General features: G+C 36.2%; 2 protein-coding genes and 1 pseudogene across 6 annotated transcripts; 2 read left to right on the top strand and 1 right to left on the bottom strand.

Annotated features, from left to right (window-relative positions):
- Positions 1-372: 372 nt before the first annotated feature.
- On the bottom strand, positions 373-3,614 carry LOC113742860 (thiamine pyrophosphokinase 1). Of its 3 annotated transcripts, none has more exons than XM_072047552.1 (7): positions 3,186-3,614; positions 2,992-3,088; positions 2,653-2,725; positions 1,902-2,000; positions 1,245-1,494; positions 751-931; positions 373-613 (listed from the first exon to the last, which is right to left on the bottom strand). In XM_072047552.1, exons 1-6 carry the CDS (start codon positions 3,343-3,345, stop codon positions 813-815), a joined length of 798 nt encoding a protein of 265 aa, XP_071903653.1. In that variant the 5' UTR covers positions 3,346-3,614; the 3' UTR covers positions 373-613; positions 751-812. The 3 variants fall into 3 exon arrangements, with proteins under 3 accessions (XP_071903653.1, XP_071903654.1, XP_071903655.1); XM_072047553.1 differs by having other exon boundaries at positions 373-641; positions 3,186-3,608; XM_072047554.1 differs by lacking the exon at positions 751-931 and having other exon boundaries at positions 3,186-3,608.
- A 4,301-nt stretch (positions 3,615-7,915) lies between these two features.
- Positions 7,916-10,823, top strand: LOC113741782 (adenosylhomocysteinase-like; annotated as a pseudogene). The gene is made up of 3 exons (XR_011813572.1): positions 7,916-8,445; positions 8,719-9,085; positions 9,826-10,823. The product of XR_011813572.1 is annotated as an adenosylhomocysteinase-like (transcript).
- An 840-nt stretch (positions 10,824-11,663) lies between these two features.
- On the top strand, positions 11,664-19,267 carry LOC113742785 (probable Ufm1-specific protease). 2 transcript variants are annotated; one of them, XM_027270743.2, is made up of 13 exons: positions 11,664-12,044; positions 12,127-12,501; positions 13,934-14,184; positions 14,325-14,412; positions 14,580-14,752; positions 15,108-15,198; positions 15,724-15,849; positions 15,949-15,996; positions 16,111-16,187; positions 17,268-17,356; positions 18,112-18,223; positions 18,447-18,549; positions 18,717-19,267. In XM_027270743.2, exons 1-13 carry the CDS (start codon positions 11,858-11,860, stop codon positions 18,944-18,946), a joined length of 1,950 nt encoding a protein of 649 aa, XP_027126544.1. In that variant the 5' UTR covers positions 11,664-11,857; the 3' UTR covers positions 18,947-19,267. The 2 variants fall into 2 exon arrangements, with proteins under 2 accessions (XP_027126544.1, XP_027126543.1); XM_027270742.2 differs by having other exon boundaries at positions 11,665-12,044; positions 14,577-14,752.
- Positions 19,268-20,145: the final 878 nt, after the last annotated feature.

Here is a 20,145-nt window from a genome sequence, read left to right as displayed (position 1 = left end):
TAGTAAACTTACTACTGAAAGACTAAACATTCAGAGCATTATAAGGTAACCTTGCCTTGGCATAATAAAGGCACTTGTAGAGGAGACGCACTAAAGCACACCTATAAATGATGCATGCTAGTGGACTGTGTCTGGACATCCAAATAAAATTTGTCCTGGAGGCTGAAATAGAAATGATACTACCAAATCCAAAGTTTGCAACACTTAAAATTTCATTTTGTCAGCTAAAAGTTTCACATCAGGTCTTTATTAATGACCTTTTCAAATTTACCACTTTGCACTTAAGCATTCCCTTTAATATTATCTTTTCCAATTCCAATAATTTCCCTATATGTTACAGTAGAAGTTCTCCAACCAACTAATGGCTCTAAATTATTTACAAATCCATACTTCTATAATTTACCACACTGTGATATAACAAGTCAGATGTAAAATGTACTTGCTCAGAGCAAGTCAAAAGTTTGGTCTACCACAATATAACATACTTAAATTGTCTCAAACAATAACATTAAGTGTCACAACTACATCCAATATCTAAGTACGAAGTACAACTGAGAACTGGGTAAATGCACTTGAGGTAGAATATCTTCTGTACTTGATATACAAGTTTCTTCTGCAAAAATAGAAAACAGGTTCATGTACTGGTTGTCCAATGACATGAAGAAAAGAAGAAAATAAGTACAAGAATTAATAAAAATCAAGAACAAGAATAGCAGTTTCTGTACAACATAAATCAATGTGATTTTTCACCTAGTTGCTCAGAAAAATTCCTGATACATGGAGATCAGACATCATCTAGCAGTCTAGAATTTTCAAGCCTTTTTTATGGATATGGTCCAAATCAGGTCGCTGTCAGAACACACAGTTACAATCTCTCCTTTAGCAGTATTTGACGTGCTGATTAAGCCACCAAATTTCATCTCCGTGTTGCCTAAAAGGAAAATGTTCATCAAACATAAGCTTTTATACTCACTGTAAATTATAGCTACAATGAATACGTTACAGACTAGAAACCGGCAATTAGAACAACACAACATAGATAGCCATAGCCAATAAATCAAAAGGAATAACACAACCTTCCCCTATTCAGGAGATTTATGCCCAAATTAATTGCTTCTGTACAGTGACAATATGTGGTTGTGACAATTGACAAGTACCAGCAGAAGCATCAAAAGATTAAAACAACCACGCTCAGATGTTAAGAAATAAAATCAATAGTATGCAAATGATCTCGAAATACTCACGCAGATCCCACTGCAGGCCAGTTGTCGTCGTACTTTGAGATGGCATACCAAAGGGAGCAAGTCCACAATGTGGGCCCTCAATAGAGGGATTAATGTGGATCTCATGATGATGAGTCCCAGGAAGAAGTTGGATGAGGCAATCATCATTCAGAAGAATTATACGCATGCTTGAGAAGTGATATAGTACGTTGATGTTTCCAATCTCATGGTCAAACCTCCCACCAAGTGCCCCAACAACAAGAATGCACAACTGAAATCAATCCAGTATCAATCTAAGACACAGAAGTTAAAGTATCCCTTGAAACAGAGATGTTTTCAATGCCCTGAATCCTGTTAAATATTGGGAACGAAAAGAACAAACAGCCAACATGCTTCATATTGCAGATTCATTTTAACATTCATGCTGTTAGGTTTGAAACTCAGTCTTCAATTGTTTTAACCCAAAAATTAGAGTTCTTGGTGCATGGGGAACCACGCTGCTTCCCCTCCCGAAAAAAAAAAAAGACATACCATGTAATAAAGAAAAAAATTGCAGAGAAGATTAGTGCAAATTTCATGCAAATGATGATATAGACAACCAAAACATCAGTAGAGGAGTTCGAGTTAACAAAACTTTCGTACACAAATCAGAAAATTCCAACAGAAAACTAGACTCACATTTGACTTTTGTGGATCTGATAAGCCATGGATGTAGATCACACATTTATGCAAATCCGTGGTGTCCTGATCATAAGAGGCATCTATTATGGCAGTACCCTGCATTTGATTAGCAATCCAAACATTGAAAATATGATTCTTGAAACACTCAGGCAAGTAAAATGCATGTAAGATAAACTACTAAAACCCACATATGAACAAACACCTTGAACAATCTTTGATTAAATGCAAACTGACATTTCCGGTTCATTTCTACGCTTACCTGAACATCGCTGCAGTTTCTTTTACCAGAATTAACTTTCCTTTTGATAATTCTGCTAATAAAGAAAGAGTGAGAACCAAATCATGCCTGATTAGGCCAGTTCCATTTACCTCTTCTGGCTTCGAAGCAATTTGCAAAACCACAGACCATATGGTTTTTAAAATTGGATTTTGTGAGCAAATGAAATATGGAAAATACCTCAAGGTATATCGCACGATCAGGTTAATTCTAATCCAATGGCAAGTATGCAATTAAGATAAAAGCTGTAAGAATTTGGCCACTGCTAGTGCTGTGCCAGTTAGACGGAATTTGGCAAAGAAGAAAAGAAGTATACGTGTGGGTCTGTGGTACTATGAATAATTTTACAATTTGCAATAAAAAGGCAATGCTTGACTAAATAACCCACATTAACTAGTCAATTTTGAATTTTATATCTATTGCACATTTTTACTTATAAAAACATGATTTTGCAGAGAATTAGCAGCTTACCAGGTTTGAATAAAAATCTACAACCTCAGTCCTGACAGAATCCATGTCTCCCTTTATTACATCTGGCTTGTACCTTAAAAAAAAAAAAAAATCCAAGCATTTGAATTCAATACAGCAACCTTAATTCAGCCATCAAACGTAAAATTACTCATCCAAAAAATCCATATAGAAATTTTCAGCCTGATCAAGCATTGAACACTATATATATATATACGCGCGTGCGCGCGCACACACACAGAGTCAAAAACGCAAGAAATTTGAAACAAAGGGAGAAATGAAGGTTTTTAAACATTAACATCCCATAAGAACTGCAAATTTTAAAAGTTGGGAGCTGCATACTTCTTACGGACAGCAACGGCGTCATCTTGCGGAAAGAACTTAGGCAATTCATCGAACAGTCGATTGGCGCCACCGTCCGCACATACACGAAGTTGAGCTGCACAAAGCAAAGAATCGTTATAAGCATGGAGGAGTAGAAGAAACCAAAACGGCGTCGTAATCAGGTTACAGTAATAGTAGTAGTACTTAATTACCGTGGCTCCACAAGAGGGGAGTCATTCGAGGGAGACGCTGGTTAAGGATGATGAGAGCGTACTTTCTTGGTCGTGAAGTTAAGCCGTTGATATTGTCGGCGGCGGCAGCGGCGGCGGGATTTGGGAGGAGAAAGTTGGAAGAATGAATCATCACGTCCATGGCTAGACTAACTTGCTCCGCCGCCGTCCCGGCAGCTGAAGCCGATTGACTACGCTTTGTGAGCGAGGAATATGCAGTTTGGTTACGGCGGGAGAGGGAAACAGAAAAGACGATCGACTCCGTTATCTTTCCGCTACAAGACAACTACCAGCATATGCCGATCGCCGCATGCCCAATCCCGCATTCCGGGCGACTCTGACTTTTTCTCTATACAGTGGGAAAAGCAGAGTGCAGATCCTCTGTCCAATATTTTGTGTCCAATTTCACGTCCACGTGAAATTACGTAATTTCACTTATTATATCTGCTGATGTGTCAATTAAAAATAGGTGGCTGTTTGACTGCCTTATACTTCTTTTTATTTTTCTTTTTCGGATTTCCTTTGTTTACACAACTTTGTTACAATTCCCATCTTTTTTAAAACATTTGAAATCCTTAATACTTTGTTTTAAAAAAGATGGGAATTGTAACAAAGTTGTGTAAACAAAGGAAATCCAAAAAGAAGAAAGAAAAAGAAGTATAAGGCAGCCAAACAGCCACCTATTTTTAGTTGCCACATCAGCAGATATAATAAGTGAAACTTTGGACAGCAAATTGGACACAAAATATTGGACAGAGGATCTGCTCTCGAAAAAGCACCCCCATAGGTGTGCAAATTAAGAAAAAGTCAAACAAATTTAAATTTAGTTGTTTATATTAAAATCAATAGAAGTAAAAAAAAAAAAAAGTAATGACAATGACTTTTTTTGACAAACAAATAAAGAAACAAATAGAAGTTATTGGGTGTGGGAGTTATTAGAAGTTGCCAAATTAGAAGTTATTGGAAGTTATTAATAGTTATCTTTAGTAAATTTTTACTTTTTATAGGGGTAAATTTTTTTTTAAAAAATGACACAAAATTTTAATACCAAACTCCCCCTCACACTCATACATAGAAAGATGCGTGTGTGTGGACCGTTAATATAAATGATTTTTTTAATGAGTTGTAATAAAAGTAAGCAAATTGAAATTGTGTTTAGATTTTAGAGACTGCACCTATATATTTTTGAAAATTGAAATTTGATCAAAAAAAAGTTGAACTAAAATTTCATTTTGATTAAAGGAAAAGAGAAAAAAATAAAGAATATATTGTCATTAACTGATAACAACCATTCAATTTCGATCACTACTATGGGTTAGGGAATGCCTGGGAGATCATATGCCACTTGTAGAGAATACTCGTCTTTATCAATTAAATTAACTTGTGTTAGTATAAGTGTCACTGAGTGCTAGGTGGTACACTCAAGATATCATATAGTACATCCATAGAATTATATATCTCTTACGCCTTCAAGCCCTTACATTAGGCACTTATCCAATTTGATTTTATTTCTTTGAAAAAAGTAGGGTTAATTATATTTATCTTTCCTAAGATTTAACCAAATAACATATCAAATTCTAAGGAGTAACCAAATAACAAACTAAATCTTGACATTTAATCAAAGTATAGTTAGACTTCTCAAAATTTGAGTATGTAAAGAATACACCCCTTCAATTAACTCATGCCTTCCCTTCAACTTTCACTAGAATAATATTGGCTTCGTATGAATTAGGTGCTTTTAAAAGTGTTTTTAAAATATTACACTATAACATCATGAAATTTTTTTTTATTGTAATTCTTTGTTGGAGTATTTTTAAAATTTAAAATTTTATTGAAATATTTTTTAAAATTTAAAAATAACACTATTCATCACCATCTACCAACACCTACCACCATGGCCACCTCCTTTCTCTTCCCTCTCTCTTATCCTTTCTCTCTTTCTTCCTCCCCTTCCTTTCCTTTTTTTCCTCCTCTTCTCCCGTTCCATCCCTTCCCTTTCCCGACTAGATCCCCTTCTCCTCCGTCATCCTTCTAGTCGCAATGGTCTCAACCAAAGAGAGGTCAAATTTGGTTGCGACTAAAAGGGCTTTGGTCGCAATCAGAAAAGGTAAGGGAAGGGGAGGAGCTTTAGTAGCAAGAAAGATGCAAGGGAGAGGAAGAGTGAGGAGGAGGTGGAAGGAAGGGAAGGGAGGAAGAGCAAGGAGCAAGGAGGAATAAGGGGGAGAAAGAGGGAGATAGAGGAGAGAGAATGAGGAGACAGAGGGTGATGGCGGTGGTGGATGGTATTCTATGGTGATGGTAGGAATTATTTTATTTTTTAATTTTTTTGTTCGGTGTATTTGAGACAAATAGTTTGTGGAAAAAAAAACAAACTTTCCAAACCCGCCATCATTTTGTATGGTTTCTAAAATATTCATTGTTTTTCTTATGTTCTTCTTTATTCCCCAAATCCATCTATAGTTTCAAACAGTATCATTGGGTGGTGGCAAAATTTTGGCAAGTGCTCTAGCCTTTGTTATTCACGCCAAACTAACTTAAAAATCATACAACTTGAAGAAATCAAGAAAAACATAAAAACCTTTTATTGTAACTCATGGTAGACATTTTAAAAGTTTTAGAAAAAATTGATATTTGTCTAAATATTCAAAACATCCATTTTTCCCACTACCCATCACAAGCCATCTTCTCCATCCTCTCTACTATGCTTTCTCAATCATTGACCACCACCCTTACAATTTTTTTCCCTTTTATCCTTCTTCTTCCACCACCTATTTCCTTTACATCTATTTTCTTCCCCTTCCACCCATCACTAGATTCATCTTCATCTTTTCTCACTTCCCCACTACCTATCTCTCGCTTATCCATTATCGCCGCTCTCTCTCTTCCCCCCAACCCTCAACTTCTCTTCTCTCTTCTCATACCCTTCACTCCCCCCTTCCCTACTTCTTCTTCCTTTTCTCTAGTCCTGTAATAAATCTATCCAAATCAAGAGGTGTAGTGGTAGGGATAGAGGGAAAGGAAGAGAAAGAAGGAAGAGAAGAAGGGGGGATGACTATGAGGGATGATGGCGAGGTAGGGAGATCGGATAAGCAAGGGGAAAAGAGAGAGAGAGGAAAAGGAAAGAGGAGAAAAAAGAGGTGGTGGATAGTTTTGGGAGGGTTTTTTTTGAGGAGGGGGAAAGATGCAATAATTGGTTTTTGGGCTAAGTGGTGGAGCTGATAATGGTGGAAGGACGTTGGTATTTTTTTTTCCTTTTTAATACATGTTATCTTAGATGGTTTGAAAGAAAAACTTGTCTTTCTAAAACATGACACAAACTCACTTGCTAAGAACATTCTATATTTTAAAAAATATATATATATTGGAAATGGAGTTTGGCTTGAAACTCACTAGAGTCCATCTCAACCGCTCATCGCCATTTGAGATTGATACCAAATGATCTATAGACTCTAATTGATCAATAATGCATGATTACAGGATTAGCAGTTGAGATCGAATCAAAACTCATGGGAGTCAATCTTAAATTGTTTGTCGTCTTTGCAATTGGTGCTCGATGGATATATAAACTCAAATGATCGGGAATGGATTCTTAGCCATCACAATTCTATACTCAATGGATGTAAAAAGTCAAATGATGGGTTCTTGGCCATCATAATTCTATACTCAGTGGACATATAAAGTCAAATGATCGGGAATGGGTTCTTAGCCATCACAATTTTGGTTGTAGAGTAAGCTTAATGGTAGGGACTAAATGGACTTGAAATTTAGCACAAAATTTGTAATAATTCCACATTTTTCTTAGGAGTTAACTTGTATACACTAGCGTCATTGAATGTCTGCATATATGTATTAAAATGAAGTTCAAATTTAAATTAAAATTGAATAGCATGAATTTAATGGTGCTAGTGTATCCATGGTTAATGTATATAAAATTAATACATTATTTAAGAGTACAATTTTGAATAGTAATAGATACATTATTTCTCACAATCATTGATTGATAAATGGTATAGATCTCAAAGATAAAAATCTATACACAAAACAACCAACTCTCATCTACTGTTTATTGAATCAATATAAATATGCTTACCAAAAAAAATCAAAATTAATCTATATCATTCATATTTGATCCGATATTCTTTATAGATTATCCAACTAATCCTACTATTCAAATCTTGTGTTCAATACGAAACACAGGCCCATGACCAAAATTGAGGGATTGGGGACTCGTACCATCACAGATTTAATTATAGGATACAATTTTTATTAAATGTCATTTTTTTTTTTGTGTTTTTACATATTATTGTCTTTAGTATCTGTAATTGTTAGTTTGATATCTATAAAATCGAGGATGAGCTAAATACACACTTCTAATTCATTAATGACTCGTACTATGTGCATTGATAACTTGTACAATTATTATTAAAAGTGTGAATTTAGTATATAATTATCGTATTGACGTATATTGTGCGAATCGTAAAAGGTTCTAATCCAGGATTGTGTCTTGCTAATTAAAATGGGATAACTTTAAAAACCTTTCTAGAGATTTCTAAGAGTTGCACTAGCCTTCTGTCTATCATGGATTCCAATGCTTATATCAGGCCTATTACAATTGCTATCAAGTGGACATCCGAAATTATCCCTTTTTTTAAAAAAAAAAAAGAAATTATCCCATTTAAAATAGAGACTGTCCTCCCTTGATCACTATCCAAACAAATAATTAAGACAATACACCTAAGATGACACACAGTACCCTTAAGAAATGCTGTCGTTTTCAAGGTCCGAATATCTTATAATGTCCGGCAATAGTATCTCCCGGTCTCTCGCTCTCTCTCTCTCTCTCTATCTCTCCTCTTCTTGTCAGTCCTAAACCCAGAACCCTCGCCCGATCCAAACCATGGCCCTCTCAGTCGAGAAAACCTCATCCGGGCGCGAGTACAAGGTCAAAGACCTGTCACAGGCCGACTTCGGGCGGCTCGAAATTGAGCTGGCTGAGGTAGAAATGCCGGGACTCATGGCATGTCGGGCCGAGTTCGGGCCTTCGCAACCCCTCAAGGGAGCCAGAATCACTGGTTCTCTCCACATGACTATCCAGACCGCCGTCCTCATTGAAACTCTCACCGCCCTTGGCGCCTCCGTCCGGTGGTGCTCGTGCAACATCTTCTCCACTCAAGACCACGCCGCTGCCGCCATTGCCCGCGACTCCGCTGCCGTTTTCGCCTGGAAGGGTGAAACCCTTCAGGTAATAGCCGGACGCAGAATTTCTACTCTCTTGTTTTGTTTATGTAATATATTTTTTTTGTTTACCTTTTTAATAATTTATATGCTTGAATTTTAATTTTGGTGGGCGAAGTTTATTTTTGAGGTAGAAATTTCTAAACTTTAGTAGATTCTTAAGGGTTATAATCAAAAGGTTTTGAAACTTGGGCTGAATTTCTTTAAACACAATATGAGGTTGTTTAGTTGGAATATGAGGTTGAAGAAATTTTTGTTTGATTTTGTTGATGATTGACAGGAGTATTGGTGGTGTACTGAGAGGGCATTGGACTGGGGTTCAGAAGGAGGGCCTGATTTGATAGTGGATGATGGTGGTGATGCAACTTTGCTGATTCATGAGGGGGTCAAGGCAGAGGAGGAGTATTGAGAAGACTGGGAAGTTGCCGGACCCGAGCTCAACTGAAAATGCTGAGTTTCAGATAGTTTTGGGGATAATTAGAGATGGACTTAAGGTGGATCCCAAGAAGTACCACAAGATGAAGGGGAGATTGGTTGGTGTTTCGGAGGAGACTACCACCGGTGTCAAAAGGCTTTATCAAATGCAAGCTAATGGAACCCTGTTGTTCTCCGCTATTAATGTCAATGATTCTGTTACTAAGAGTAAGGTAGTATTATTGATTTGGGTTCAAGTTCTTGTTTTCGGCCACTTAATTTCTGCATTTGCTGCATGCAGATGAATTTAAATGAAAGTTTGAATTACTGAGTAGGATCAGAAAATTGTCACTAGTGTTATTCTTGTATTCAGTTTTTTTTTTTGACCAAATTGGCATTGCCTACTGAATTGATGATAGTATGATTGGTATAGCTTGGTTATTGGCTTGAACATTGGCATCAAAATATAATTCATGCCCCATTTTGGTTAGTTACAAAAGGTTCTTTTTGTTTCTTTCTATTTTAATGGATTCTCAAAAGTATTCATTTTGGGAAATTCCTTCTTGAAATTGAGTGTTTTACAGTTTACATTTTTTATTGCTAGCAAATAATTTTTTAGTTGTAGATAACTTTTGATTGTAATGGCAATTTAGTTGGATGAAATGAAAGCATTAACAATTTGCTGAGCAAGTCTTGTAAGTTTGTTATCTTTCAGTTGTGATTGTGTTTTTCCGGTTGTGTCAGTTTTTATTGTTCATTTGATTAGCTTAAACGTATTCTTAATATGGTATGGAAGATATTGATATACATTTTGGTCTAGTCGATCAAGTATTCAGTGACTAATTTTTGCATTGGATATTTTGCTAGAGATCATGATTTTGATGCACCAAAGTGAGATTCTTGTATGTTTATTGTAGAGAAGTTCTCTTTAGCCAGTTCTTTCTGGTTCTTATATCTATTAAATGCATTGCAGTTTGACAATCTGTATGGGTGCCGTCATTCCCTCCCTGATGGTCTCATGAGGGCTACCGATGTGATGATTGCTGGTAAAGTTGCTGTTGTCTGTGGATACGGAGATGTTGGTAAGGGTTGTGCTGCTGCTCTCAAGTCAGCAGGTGCTCGTGTGATTGTGACAGAAATTGACCCAATTTGCGCTCTTCAGGCCTTGATGGAAGGAATTCCAGTTCTAACTTTGGAAGATGTTGTGTCCAAAGCTGACATTTTTGTGACAACCACAGGAAACAAAGACATTATTATGGTGGACCACATGAAGAAGATGAAGAACAATGCAATTGTTTGTAACATAGGTCACTTTGATAATGAAATTGATGTGCTTGGTCTTGAAAACTACCCAGGCGTGAAACGGGTCACCATCAAGCCCCAAACTGACCGCTGGATTTTCCCCGAAAATGGAACTGGCATCATTATACTTGCTGAAGGACGGCTGATGAACTTGGGCTGTGCAACTGGACATCCAAGCTTTGTCATGTCTTGCTCCTTCACCAACCAGGTGATTGCACAGCTTGAGCTTTGGAAGGAGAAGGCAACTGGCAAGTATGAGAAGAAGGTGTACGTGTTGCCAAAGCATTTGGATGAGAAGGTTGCTGCCCTTCATTTGGGAAAGCTTGGAGCTAAGTTGACAAAGCTCACTTCTGGCCAAGCTGCCTATATTAATGTTCCAGTAGAGGGTCCATACAAGCCACCTCAATATCGGTACTGAGAGATGAACAACCTGGATGAAGGGCTTCTACTGGTACTTCTTTGGGTGTTGGTTTAGATGCTTTCGGTTGGCCGTTTCCTCGTTGATTCTGAGTTATGATAGTTATAGATCGTTTTAGATTGTGGTTCGACTCTGCCGTCTGGCAAATGAAGTCGTTTATGTAATGATGAGTAACGAAAAATGGTGAACTAATAAGTGATGTATATGAATCAGTTTATTGTCAAGTTTTAAAGCCATTGCTTGTTGCATCAGCTAATGCTGTTTTGTAATCTCCAGATGAAGCTTGCATAAACATCCTACCTTGCTGCTTTGATGTTGCAACATATGCAATGAAGATAAAAGCATTGTCAGAACTGCAAAAAGATTATCCCATGATGTTCTGCAATTGCACATGGGCATACAGCTTGAGACCAGAAATTTTGATTGGTGTCATTTTGAAGAGATGAGCTAAAAGAACAACCCCTAACTAGAGTATAGATCTCTGGTTTCATAAGAAGTTTATCCTTTCAAAAGAGTAGAGAGCCACAAGTCCTTGGGCTAGCATATCCTTCTTTGATGGAAATTATTGTGGGAATCATGGATTAAACCCTCAACCTGTATGCTGTAACTCCCGAAAGAGTCTCCAAATTCACCAAGTGGCCACAAGCACAATTTGCTGGTGGTTGGTTACTTTTGGAAAGGTCAGAGTTCAAATTCGCCGAGTATATCTATAGCGGTTCAAGGTTGTTGGAGTTCTGAATTTGGATTCCAAGATTTAAAATTCAGTTTGATGCCTCAGCACTTATTCCACTTCTGAATTCTCATTGATTTGAAATTGATTGTCGAAAATCAATAACAGAACAATGATTTTTGCTGGTACTCCAAATATTGGATGGTGAAATGTAAATCGATCAGGAAACATCTTGTTTGGATTGCTATTTTTTTCTAAAAAAATATTATATTTTTCGTGAACCATTTTAATCATTTTTTTTCACTTCATATACATCAAATTATTATCGTACACATTTATTTTAAAAAAAATCAAATTATTAATATTTCAGTGTACGTGACTAAAAAGTATAATTGAGCAATATATTGTTATGGACTATGCTAACAATTTGCCCAATTTGGCTGTTTCCAATAATATAAGAATTAGAGAATTTTCTGCTCTTCCTTATTTTGACCCTTTTCAGTTTACGGGTTAACGGTTATAAACCCATTCAAAACCCTGTCTGTCTTCCCCGATTCAATTCATATAAAAGTCCAAAACCAGTTATCGTGTTTCAACACAAGTAATAATCCATCCATGGATACCGATATCCAGAACTCGAATATCCGGATCCTCTGCCGGAAACTTGTTCTCCCAAAACTCCATGATCAATCGGCAGAAATCCCCCAAATTCGGTGGCTAATCGGCTCCCCATTCTTCCCTTCCCCCACCATCATCGCAACTATTCGATGCATCAATTCTGCAGATTTCTCCAAAGAATCAGGTATTCTCTTGTCCCTTGGCTGCATAATGTACAAAACGATGATCAAAATTGTGATTATTTTTTTGGGTGTGGGGTTGAGCAGATGATATAAGGATACTGCTTCCAAAGGGTTTTGAGGTGATTGGGGCATTGATAGTGAAAAATGATCCAAATTTTGAGAATTCGGTTGGCGAGGCTGTTGATGCTGCTGTTAGATTGAGGAAGCTGTTGTATGGTGATGCTGGAGGAGGCTTTTCCGAAAAGGATCAAATGTTGGTTGGAGGAGTGGTGGATTTGAATAATGCTGGCGATGTCCAGTTCTTTACGTTCAAGACTGGAAATGTGAAAAAGATTGAGAAGATTAGTTCAATTTTATATGAAGAACAGCCTGAGAAGTATGTGTGGGAGAGAGGTTGTTTACTGCAATGCGAGCTTCAGATTAAGTTTCCAGTATACTATCCACCCAAAAATCCGAAAGGTAAATCATTTCCTTCTTTTTTGGTTTGACTGAAAAAAATATGTGGTTAGTGTGTGGTAGTTCAGAGTATGATATTGTGAATCAGATGTGCGCAAATTTAGTTTTATGGTTTCATAGTTAACTATTGATAGGGGCTTATTGGTGATCACTCGGTGTAAGGATTATGGAGGCATGTTTCTTTTTAATGTTGTTGCATTGCTTTTGAGATCAGCATTTTAAGAATTATGATCAGTGGGTCATTTAATTCAATTTATACGACAACCAATGTTTAGGTTAAGATATTTGTTACAAGTTGCTCTGAAGAAATAAATCCCTCTGCATTGGTTTATGGATTGGTAACCAACTTGTTGACAAGCTTTGCCAAATAAAATGGACGCATATTTTTCAATCTTGTTGGTGAATGGAGAAATAACATCAGTCATACCAAGCATTCATGGGATCTATGTGTGAGCTTATATTGAAAATTGCTCAAGACATGTGTCCTCCTGTTAGGATAGTGTAAATAGTTGGCTGTTAAATTACTGGAAAATACAGAATTTTAAGGAATTTGAAAGGTTTGAGGCACTTCTTAACTTCTACTGGCAGTTGCGTCTGTATAAGACAAAAAATTGTTTTGTGAATTCATAATTGATGCTTGCAGCTGGTTGAACAGACTTGATGGTGTTTTTTTCTTGAAGGCAGAATAAAAAAGAACAAAAAGTAGAAATGCTAGGTGTAATAGTGGGCTCGAAGAAATGAGAGATAAACAGTTTGATTGTCCCAAATCAACAGGAATTGATTTATTCAAAATCAGCATATTTTTTTTTGAAATAACTGTCGGACATGCTCAATTGCTCATAAAGCTTTGGGCACTAAAGAATCTCAACATTTATGATGATTGTAAGGTTCAGTTTGCTTTTGTAGAGTTTACACACTATAGGAATCAAAGTCCTGCATTAGGTCCAGTTCTAGCCAACTTTTGTGTGACAGAGCATTATTTATGCTTAAGACTGAAAGAGATGCTCAGTCCTTGTCACGCTAATCCTCAATCGGTCTTTGTGGTTTTCCTCCCAATTTCTATCAATTTGCTTGTTGGTAATCCACAATCAACATGACATCTAGGATGGAGTTCCTTTATTCATATTATGCTTTATTCGGCCATCAGGAACATCTGTCCCTGGACAAGGCGGTGGATGGGCCAGGAAATTGCCTGATTACATTTCCTGGACTTACTGCTATAACTAGTAGTCTATAGTTGCGTTCAATAACCAAGTGCAAGAGTATGTTACTCTGTTACATATTGGTTTTCAGTTTGTTTGAATGAGTAAACAGATTATGCCACATAGCTTCTTTCTTCATGTTTCTATAATTTTTTTTCTTTTTGTTTTAATTTGAGATGTGTGTTTAATTGACAAGATCTTTGAGGTTGTTAACTACTATATGCATTTGACAGAAGTGGAGAAGATGTACATTCGTGCTACTGAAGTTGTCGTGAGTAATTTGGTGGATCTGAAAACCACATACATTATGGAAGCTAATGGACCTTCAGCAGGCGAACAACCTGTCGTCCTTTCTGGCACAGATTTGGAGCTGCACAAGGAAATGTCAAGTACAACTTCTCAAGAATCTAAAGTAAAGACGTTTGCTTGTTCTGACCTTTGCTTGAAGGCTGGGAAAGCGATATCTTATACTTCTATTGAGGAGGTAAATTTAACAAGGGTTTCTACACAAAGTCCTTCTCATGTGGTTCTGTATATTTCTAACAGACTTAGGAAACATTTTTAAAAAATTTTCTGTGTCTTATCAATCTTTTTGAGTGCCCTTTTAATGGTTACACTTCTTAGTATGCAGATATAATCCATGTGAGTATCCTGAGTAACAGATCAAAAAGGTCTCTAAAACCTGCTGCACCTATTGCTGAATATTATCCTGGTATTGACTTTTCACTGAGCTATGTCTAGTGAATCATTTTAACATTTAAAGATTCATAAGGGTTCCCTATTCATTCAGCTTTGTCATTGTTTTGGAGTGTATCTGTATTGATAATTTATTCTGATTTACAAACCAGCTTGTTCACTAACTTGTTCTCTTTTCAGCAGTGGAAGATGCTAAAGTTTTGGTTGTGGATCATAAACTAGAAGTGCTCTGTTATGCAGCAAAGGATCTTTCATTGGCCGCTGCAGTTTCCAAGTTGATCATTCCTGCACTTGTTGATCAGATACTTTCAATGAGAAACAAGATCTTGTCCCATCTTTTAACAGAACATCCGCAGGTTTTTGTGACCAGCTTCCAAACTCCGGTTAATTTTTTAATTATCCATGAAAACGATGATAATTGTGTCAGGAATGGGTGGCTGAAGCTGATCATTCTTGCACTTCTAGATATCAAATTAATAAAAGCTTACTACTCTTGTGTCACAACGAGCATCACATTAATGTGCATGCATCTCAAGTTTTTCCACTTTCATTTCATGAAAAGTTTGTCATGTTGAGTTTTCTGTAGAAGCTTTTGCTCATTCTTACTGGGAAAGCATTTTGCTGTTCTCTAATTTAGACCTTATTGATTTGCTTTGTGAAACTTTGATAGCTGTTTTTGTGAAATGACCAAAATTTTTTGTGATTGTGCAGCTACAACCATACCACTTTGTTCCTCCTGGATTTTTTATTCCCATTACCATTTTTTATGAACTCAGTTATGGGGAAATGGAAATGAAGCAAGGTGATGTGGATTTCGACCTTAAATTACCAGTTAAATTTTGCATGAAGTAATGTACGTTATGCGTAAAAAATGCTGAATAAGATGGATCTTAGAAGAATCTAGTTCCTCCTTTTTCCGTTTTTTTTCTGCGCAAAATTTTAAAAAAGAATTTTGTCATGTCACAAACGATGAGGATCTGATTGAGAAGCAGAACACACTGAAGAATGAAAAACTCTAGCTTTTCTGGCATGATTTGCAATATATGGGTGAAAGATGCTCTGGTCACATTTATCAAAATGGTTCAGTGGCAAATTTTTCTTTCCAATTATTCTTTGCTTAAAGTTCATGTGTGCTGCAGAAAACATCACTTTGTGCCCCAGGGTGAGTGAAAAATGAAAAAAGCAAAAGGAGAGATTGAAAGACAAAAGTATCTGCCTTTATCTAGGGACTAGAAGTTTCTAAATGAGTAATCATTTGTTTAGTATTATTATTCTGCGTATGTTTCACAGGCTCTTGAATACTTTGTATCTAATTTTCTTTTTGCAGTTGAAACCAGAAAAACCCTTCATATTAGATTTGGATTGCCATTAGATCGTCCACTCCTAAGAGTCGTGAATGCCATTAACTTATCTGTTAAGGACAATAAAACTACTGGCAGTGCACTTAGGAAAGGTATTTTTAAACAGAAGATTTCATTTCATGTTACTGGAAATGCAAAGCTATAGTTTTGTTGCACTGATGTGCTCATTGTCTTGTGTACATTTGATTCAGGTTCATCTTTGCTTAAAGATGTTCATCTTGGTATCCCAAGCAGTGGGGGTAAGTGACTTTCTTGGTCTGTACATTTGCACTTCCATGTTGCTTGAGAGTGCATCTATTTTGATGCTTTATATTGGATTGTACCATTTTGGTATATCCTGATGATTTTTGCAGTCTCTGGGGGCACAGTGTCTCTTATTCAAGGTTCCTATGAATACTATCATTACCTCCTTGATGGATTTGACGATTCGGTAATAACCTTTTGGTGCAATTCAATAAGTAATTTTTTGGGATAGAACCTGCCATATGTCATGTTTCTTAAGATTGAGTTGTATTCACTTAATCTTGTTTTAAGTACATGGTCAGTTTCCAGATTGCCTGGAAGTTTGTGAATCAACTATTGACTAGTAAAAATTTCAACTTTTATTAAGCGGGTGAGCTGGATCTTCACTTTTGCTAGTGCAGAAATTAGAACATCTTGGTATTCTGAATTTGCATATATCCTTTTAATCAGTACCTGGAGGCTTTAGGCTAAAGCACAAGAAGGTGGAAAAGTAACAGCCTTTGTATTCTGAAAATACTTGTGGGTTGTGTTAATTGTTGACGAAAAGTAACAGCCTTTACCTAAGGTTCTTAAGAAAGTGAAGCAGCAATATATTTGAATTTGAAATTGATAATACAGTTATATTACCTCAAGAAGTTAAGTTAAAATTGACATATCTAAGTCTTTGAAAGCTTCCTTAACATTATCAAAAGGTTGGCCTCCTAAAGATCAAATGGTAAAAAATCAAATGCCTGAATAACTTTAGTATTTGGAAATAGCACAGGATTATATATCAAGTGAGTCTTCAAATTACAAATTAACTGAAGTATAAATGTCAAAACTAACTATTATAAAAGCTGCTATATACACCTTTAGGATAGTACTTTTTCAGCTTCCTCTCTGACAATTAAAATTTTCATCTGCTTAGTTTTTGTTAGGCGAGAGATTATTTTTGGATGCTCATTGGTTTTCAAATTTTGATGGCTTTTGGAAGGTCCAACCTTGAGATTTTAGGGCATTTATGTTTATATTGATTTTTTAATTCAGTTTTTCGTGTTATACTAATAAATGTCATCAATTTTACTCTGGATCTAATATGTGCTTATTGTGGTTGATATGTTATTTCTCAATTGCTTGGCTAATTACTTTTGTCATATTTTGGATAAATAAATGCTTTCTGTTGTTTGATAGTACAGATTTTTCAGATAGCAATTGAGTGCCATCCTTTTTATACTTGTAATTCTTGGTTTTCCTTACAATTGATTATATGTGAAAATGAAACTACCAGGGCTGGGGGTGTGCTTATCGTTCTCTGCAGGCTATTGTTTCCTGGTTTAGGCTCCAACATTACAGTGGAATTGATGTTCCTTCACACAGGTATCAAAGTTTCTTGCTGAGGATCACCACTAATTTTTCCTTTTTTGGTCAAAAACTGAAGATCACCACTACTGCTTATTTGAATTTGTAAAAATGATGGATTAGTTTTGTTATGCTTTGCTTGGTGTAAGGCGAGTTCATTGTCATATTCATTAGACAAAGAAAACTCTATGCACATTTTAGTTTTTCAAACTTTTGGCATATATGTGAGTCCTGATACAATCAAGTTAATTTAAGAAAAGGAACTTATTCTGTTTACAATCAGTGGACATTGTATCCGATTTCACATCCATATTTGCATGAAAAAAGTATACTTACTCCTACGAACCAATCAAGATAAAAAAGGCAACAGGAATGAATAGATTGAGTAAGAATATACTAGATTTTGTATCTCTGAAGCCTAATGAATAATATTGTAATAAACAACATTCTACAAGAACAGGAGTTTGATTGTCAAACTTGTCACTGGATTTGGAGAAGTGCTTCTGTTCAAGTTTCAAGTGAGATATTATATAAGTCATGTTTCAAAGTAGAGAGTAATGCCATGTAGTTATAGTGACCACATTAGCCTATACTTGACCTTTGAAAGTAGAAAGTCTAAAATATCTTGAAAGCAAATTATTGCAGTTATGAGTGATGGGTAGAAATAATCTCTTGTAGATGGCTATGCATAATACTTTGCTGCAAAGTAGCCTAGTGTTTGGTATTTTTAGTATCCATTTTGCTTCATCTTAGTGGCAAAATCCACTTTTCAGGGAAATACAACAGACACTTGTGGAGATTGGCGACAAGGATCCTTCTTTTATAGGGTCACGTGAGTGGATTGGAGCTATCGAGTTGAGCTTTGTGTTAGACAAGCTTCTTGGGGTATATGTGAATTTCTTCTTATGACTCTGATGTGCAGTATTGGAAATTTAAATTAGTCATTTTGCTGTTCTGTGTAAGTCATAAGTGCTTTAGCAAATTCTTTTTCTGTTCTAGATTGGTACATTGCGGGAATCACTTGCTTGTATACTTGATACAGCATTAGTATAGATCTCGATCCACAGATGTATTCTTTAAACTTATAAAGTAAATTGTTTATCAACAGGTTAGTTGTAAAGTGATAAATGTCAGATCTGGAGCTGAGCTTCCTGAGAAATGTCGAGAGCTGGCATTGCATTTTGATACTCAAGGAACACCTGTCATGATTGGTCAGTTATACATATTCTACTCTTTCCTTTCCATTAATATATGACACTATGTGTTTTTTTTTTTCCATTAATTTATGATGCTTCAGTAATCAAGGAAATTTGCTTTTGTGACTTATTGGCCAGTCGAAATATGTAGTCAAACCCTTACCACTCAATATATATTGCAGGTGGTGGTGTCCTGGCATATACTCTTCTAGGTGTTGATTATAATGAAGTAAGTGGAGATTGTGCATTTCTTATACTTGATCCTCACTATACCGGCACTGATGATCTCAAAAGGATAGTCAGTGGTGGATGGTGTGGCTGGAAAAAAGCCATTGACAGCAAAGGGAAACATTTCTTCTTGCATGATAAGTTCTACAATCTTTTGCTGCCTCAAAGGCCTAATACAGTCTAGTTAGTAGTTGCTTTAGCACTAGTTAGTGCAAAACCATTTTGAAGCCATTTGCCTTTTAATGTAGACTTGTAGGACATAGAAAAACTGGTTGTATTTTCTTCATTTTTGGGAAGAAAAAAGAAAGGCAAAAGGGGACGGGAGGCGGGGGGAGGGTTTGAAATTAATTGGTGATAGGATGCAATTTGATTTGGTTTCATGTAGTGGGAATTCTTTGTTTTTGATCATGTACTGGGAATGAGGTATGTTTAGAAGTCACTGTTGAAGATTGTGTGGTGTAAATTATTCATTACTTTGTTATGCTAAAGGTTGTTTTTCATTCCATCTACATCGTTTATTACGACAGTTTTCCATCTCCTGTTCTTTTTAACAGTGTCGGTACTGGAAAGTTGAATAGGGCAGATACCTTCAGCAGTTGGAATGGGACATTGTTTTTACCCCCCTTTTGTCTGAATTGCGTCAGATGAGAGAAATCCTCTCATCATGAGTCTGGGTTATTAACTGATTGTGGTAGGCTCATTAAGAGCATCTAAATATGACAATTCTATAGGGATTTTCTCTTGATACATGAACATCAATGATTTGGAAGGCACTGGAACTGGATGCAACACAGCGTCAAGTAGTCCCAAGTTCTTCTCATTGATCTCTGCAACTGAGCTACCAGCAACAAAGATCGCCCATTCCACCACCTTTGAATATCATTAAGGGTTTTTCTTGTCATCTCCCTCAGTTAAAGCAACGAGGATCATGCAATCAAATAGCTAATCCAACAAGAAAAACAAAACAAGCCAACTCTCAGCTGTTGCATGTTCAATCCAAACAGTCCTAGGCCTTGTTTGGATTGCATTTTTTTGTAGAAAAATTACTGTAGTGATTTGATATATGTGAGATAAAAGGGTGATTGGAAAATGTGTTTATAAAAAAAGTAGCAATTTTTCGTTGGAAAATTGCTGTACTAGTTCAAGGTTTTTAACACTTCTTGAAAGTCTTGTATTCAAGTCTCATCAGTATGAATTATAATGTAGCCTTCTACTCATGGAACAATGAAAGAAATACAGCTATTTTGAAAAAAAGGCAATATGCTTTCTTAAGCAATTTACTAACAACTAATAGTAAGTACTATAAAAAATTGACCAAAAACTAGTTAGGCAGCATTAGAACATCATATGTCATTAACGTACTCAAGGATGCCGACTAACAAG

This window comes from Coffea arabica, chromosome 4e (genome assembly GCF_036785885.1).
Source record: "Coffea arabica cultivar ET-39 chromosome 4e, Coffea Arabica ET-39 HiFi, whole genome shotgun sequence".
Taxonomy (NCBI): Eukaryota; Viridiplantae; Streptophyta; class Magnoliopsida; order Gentianales; family Rubiaceae; genus Coffea; species Coffea arabica.
Note: the sequence above shows the minus strand (reverse complement) of the source record. Positions and strands in the feature narration are given on the sequence as shown.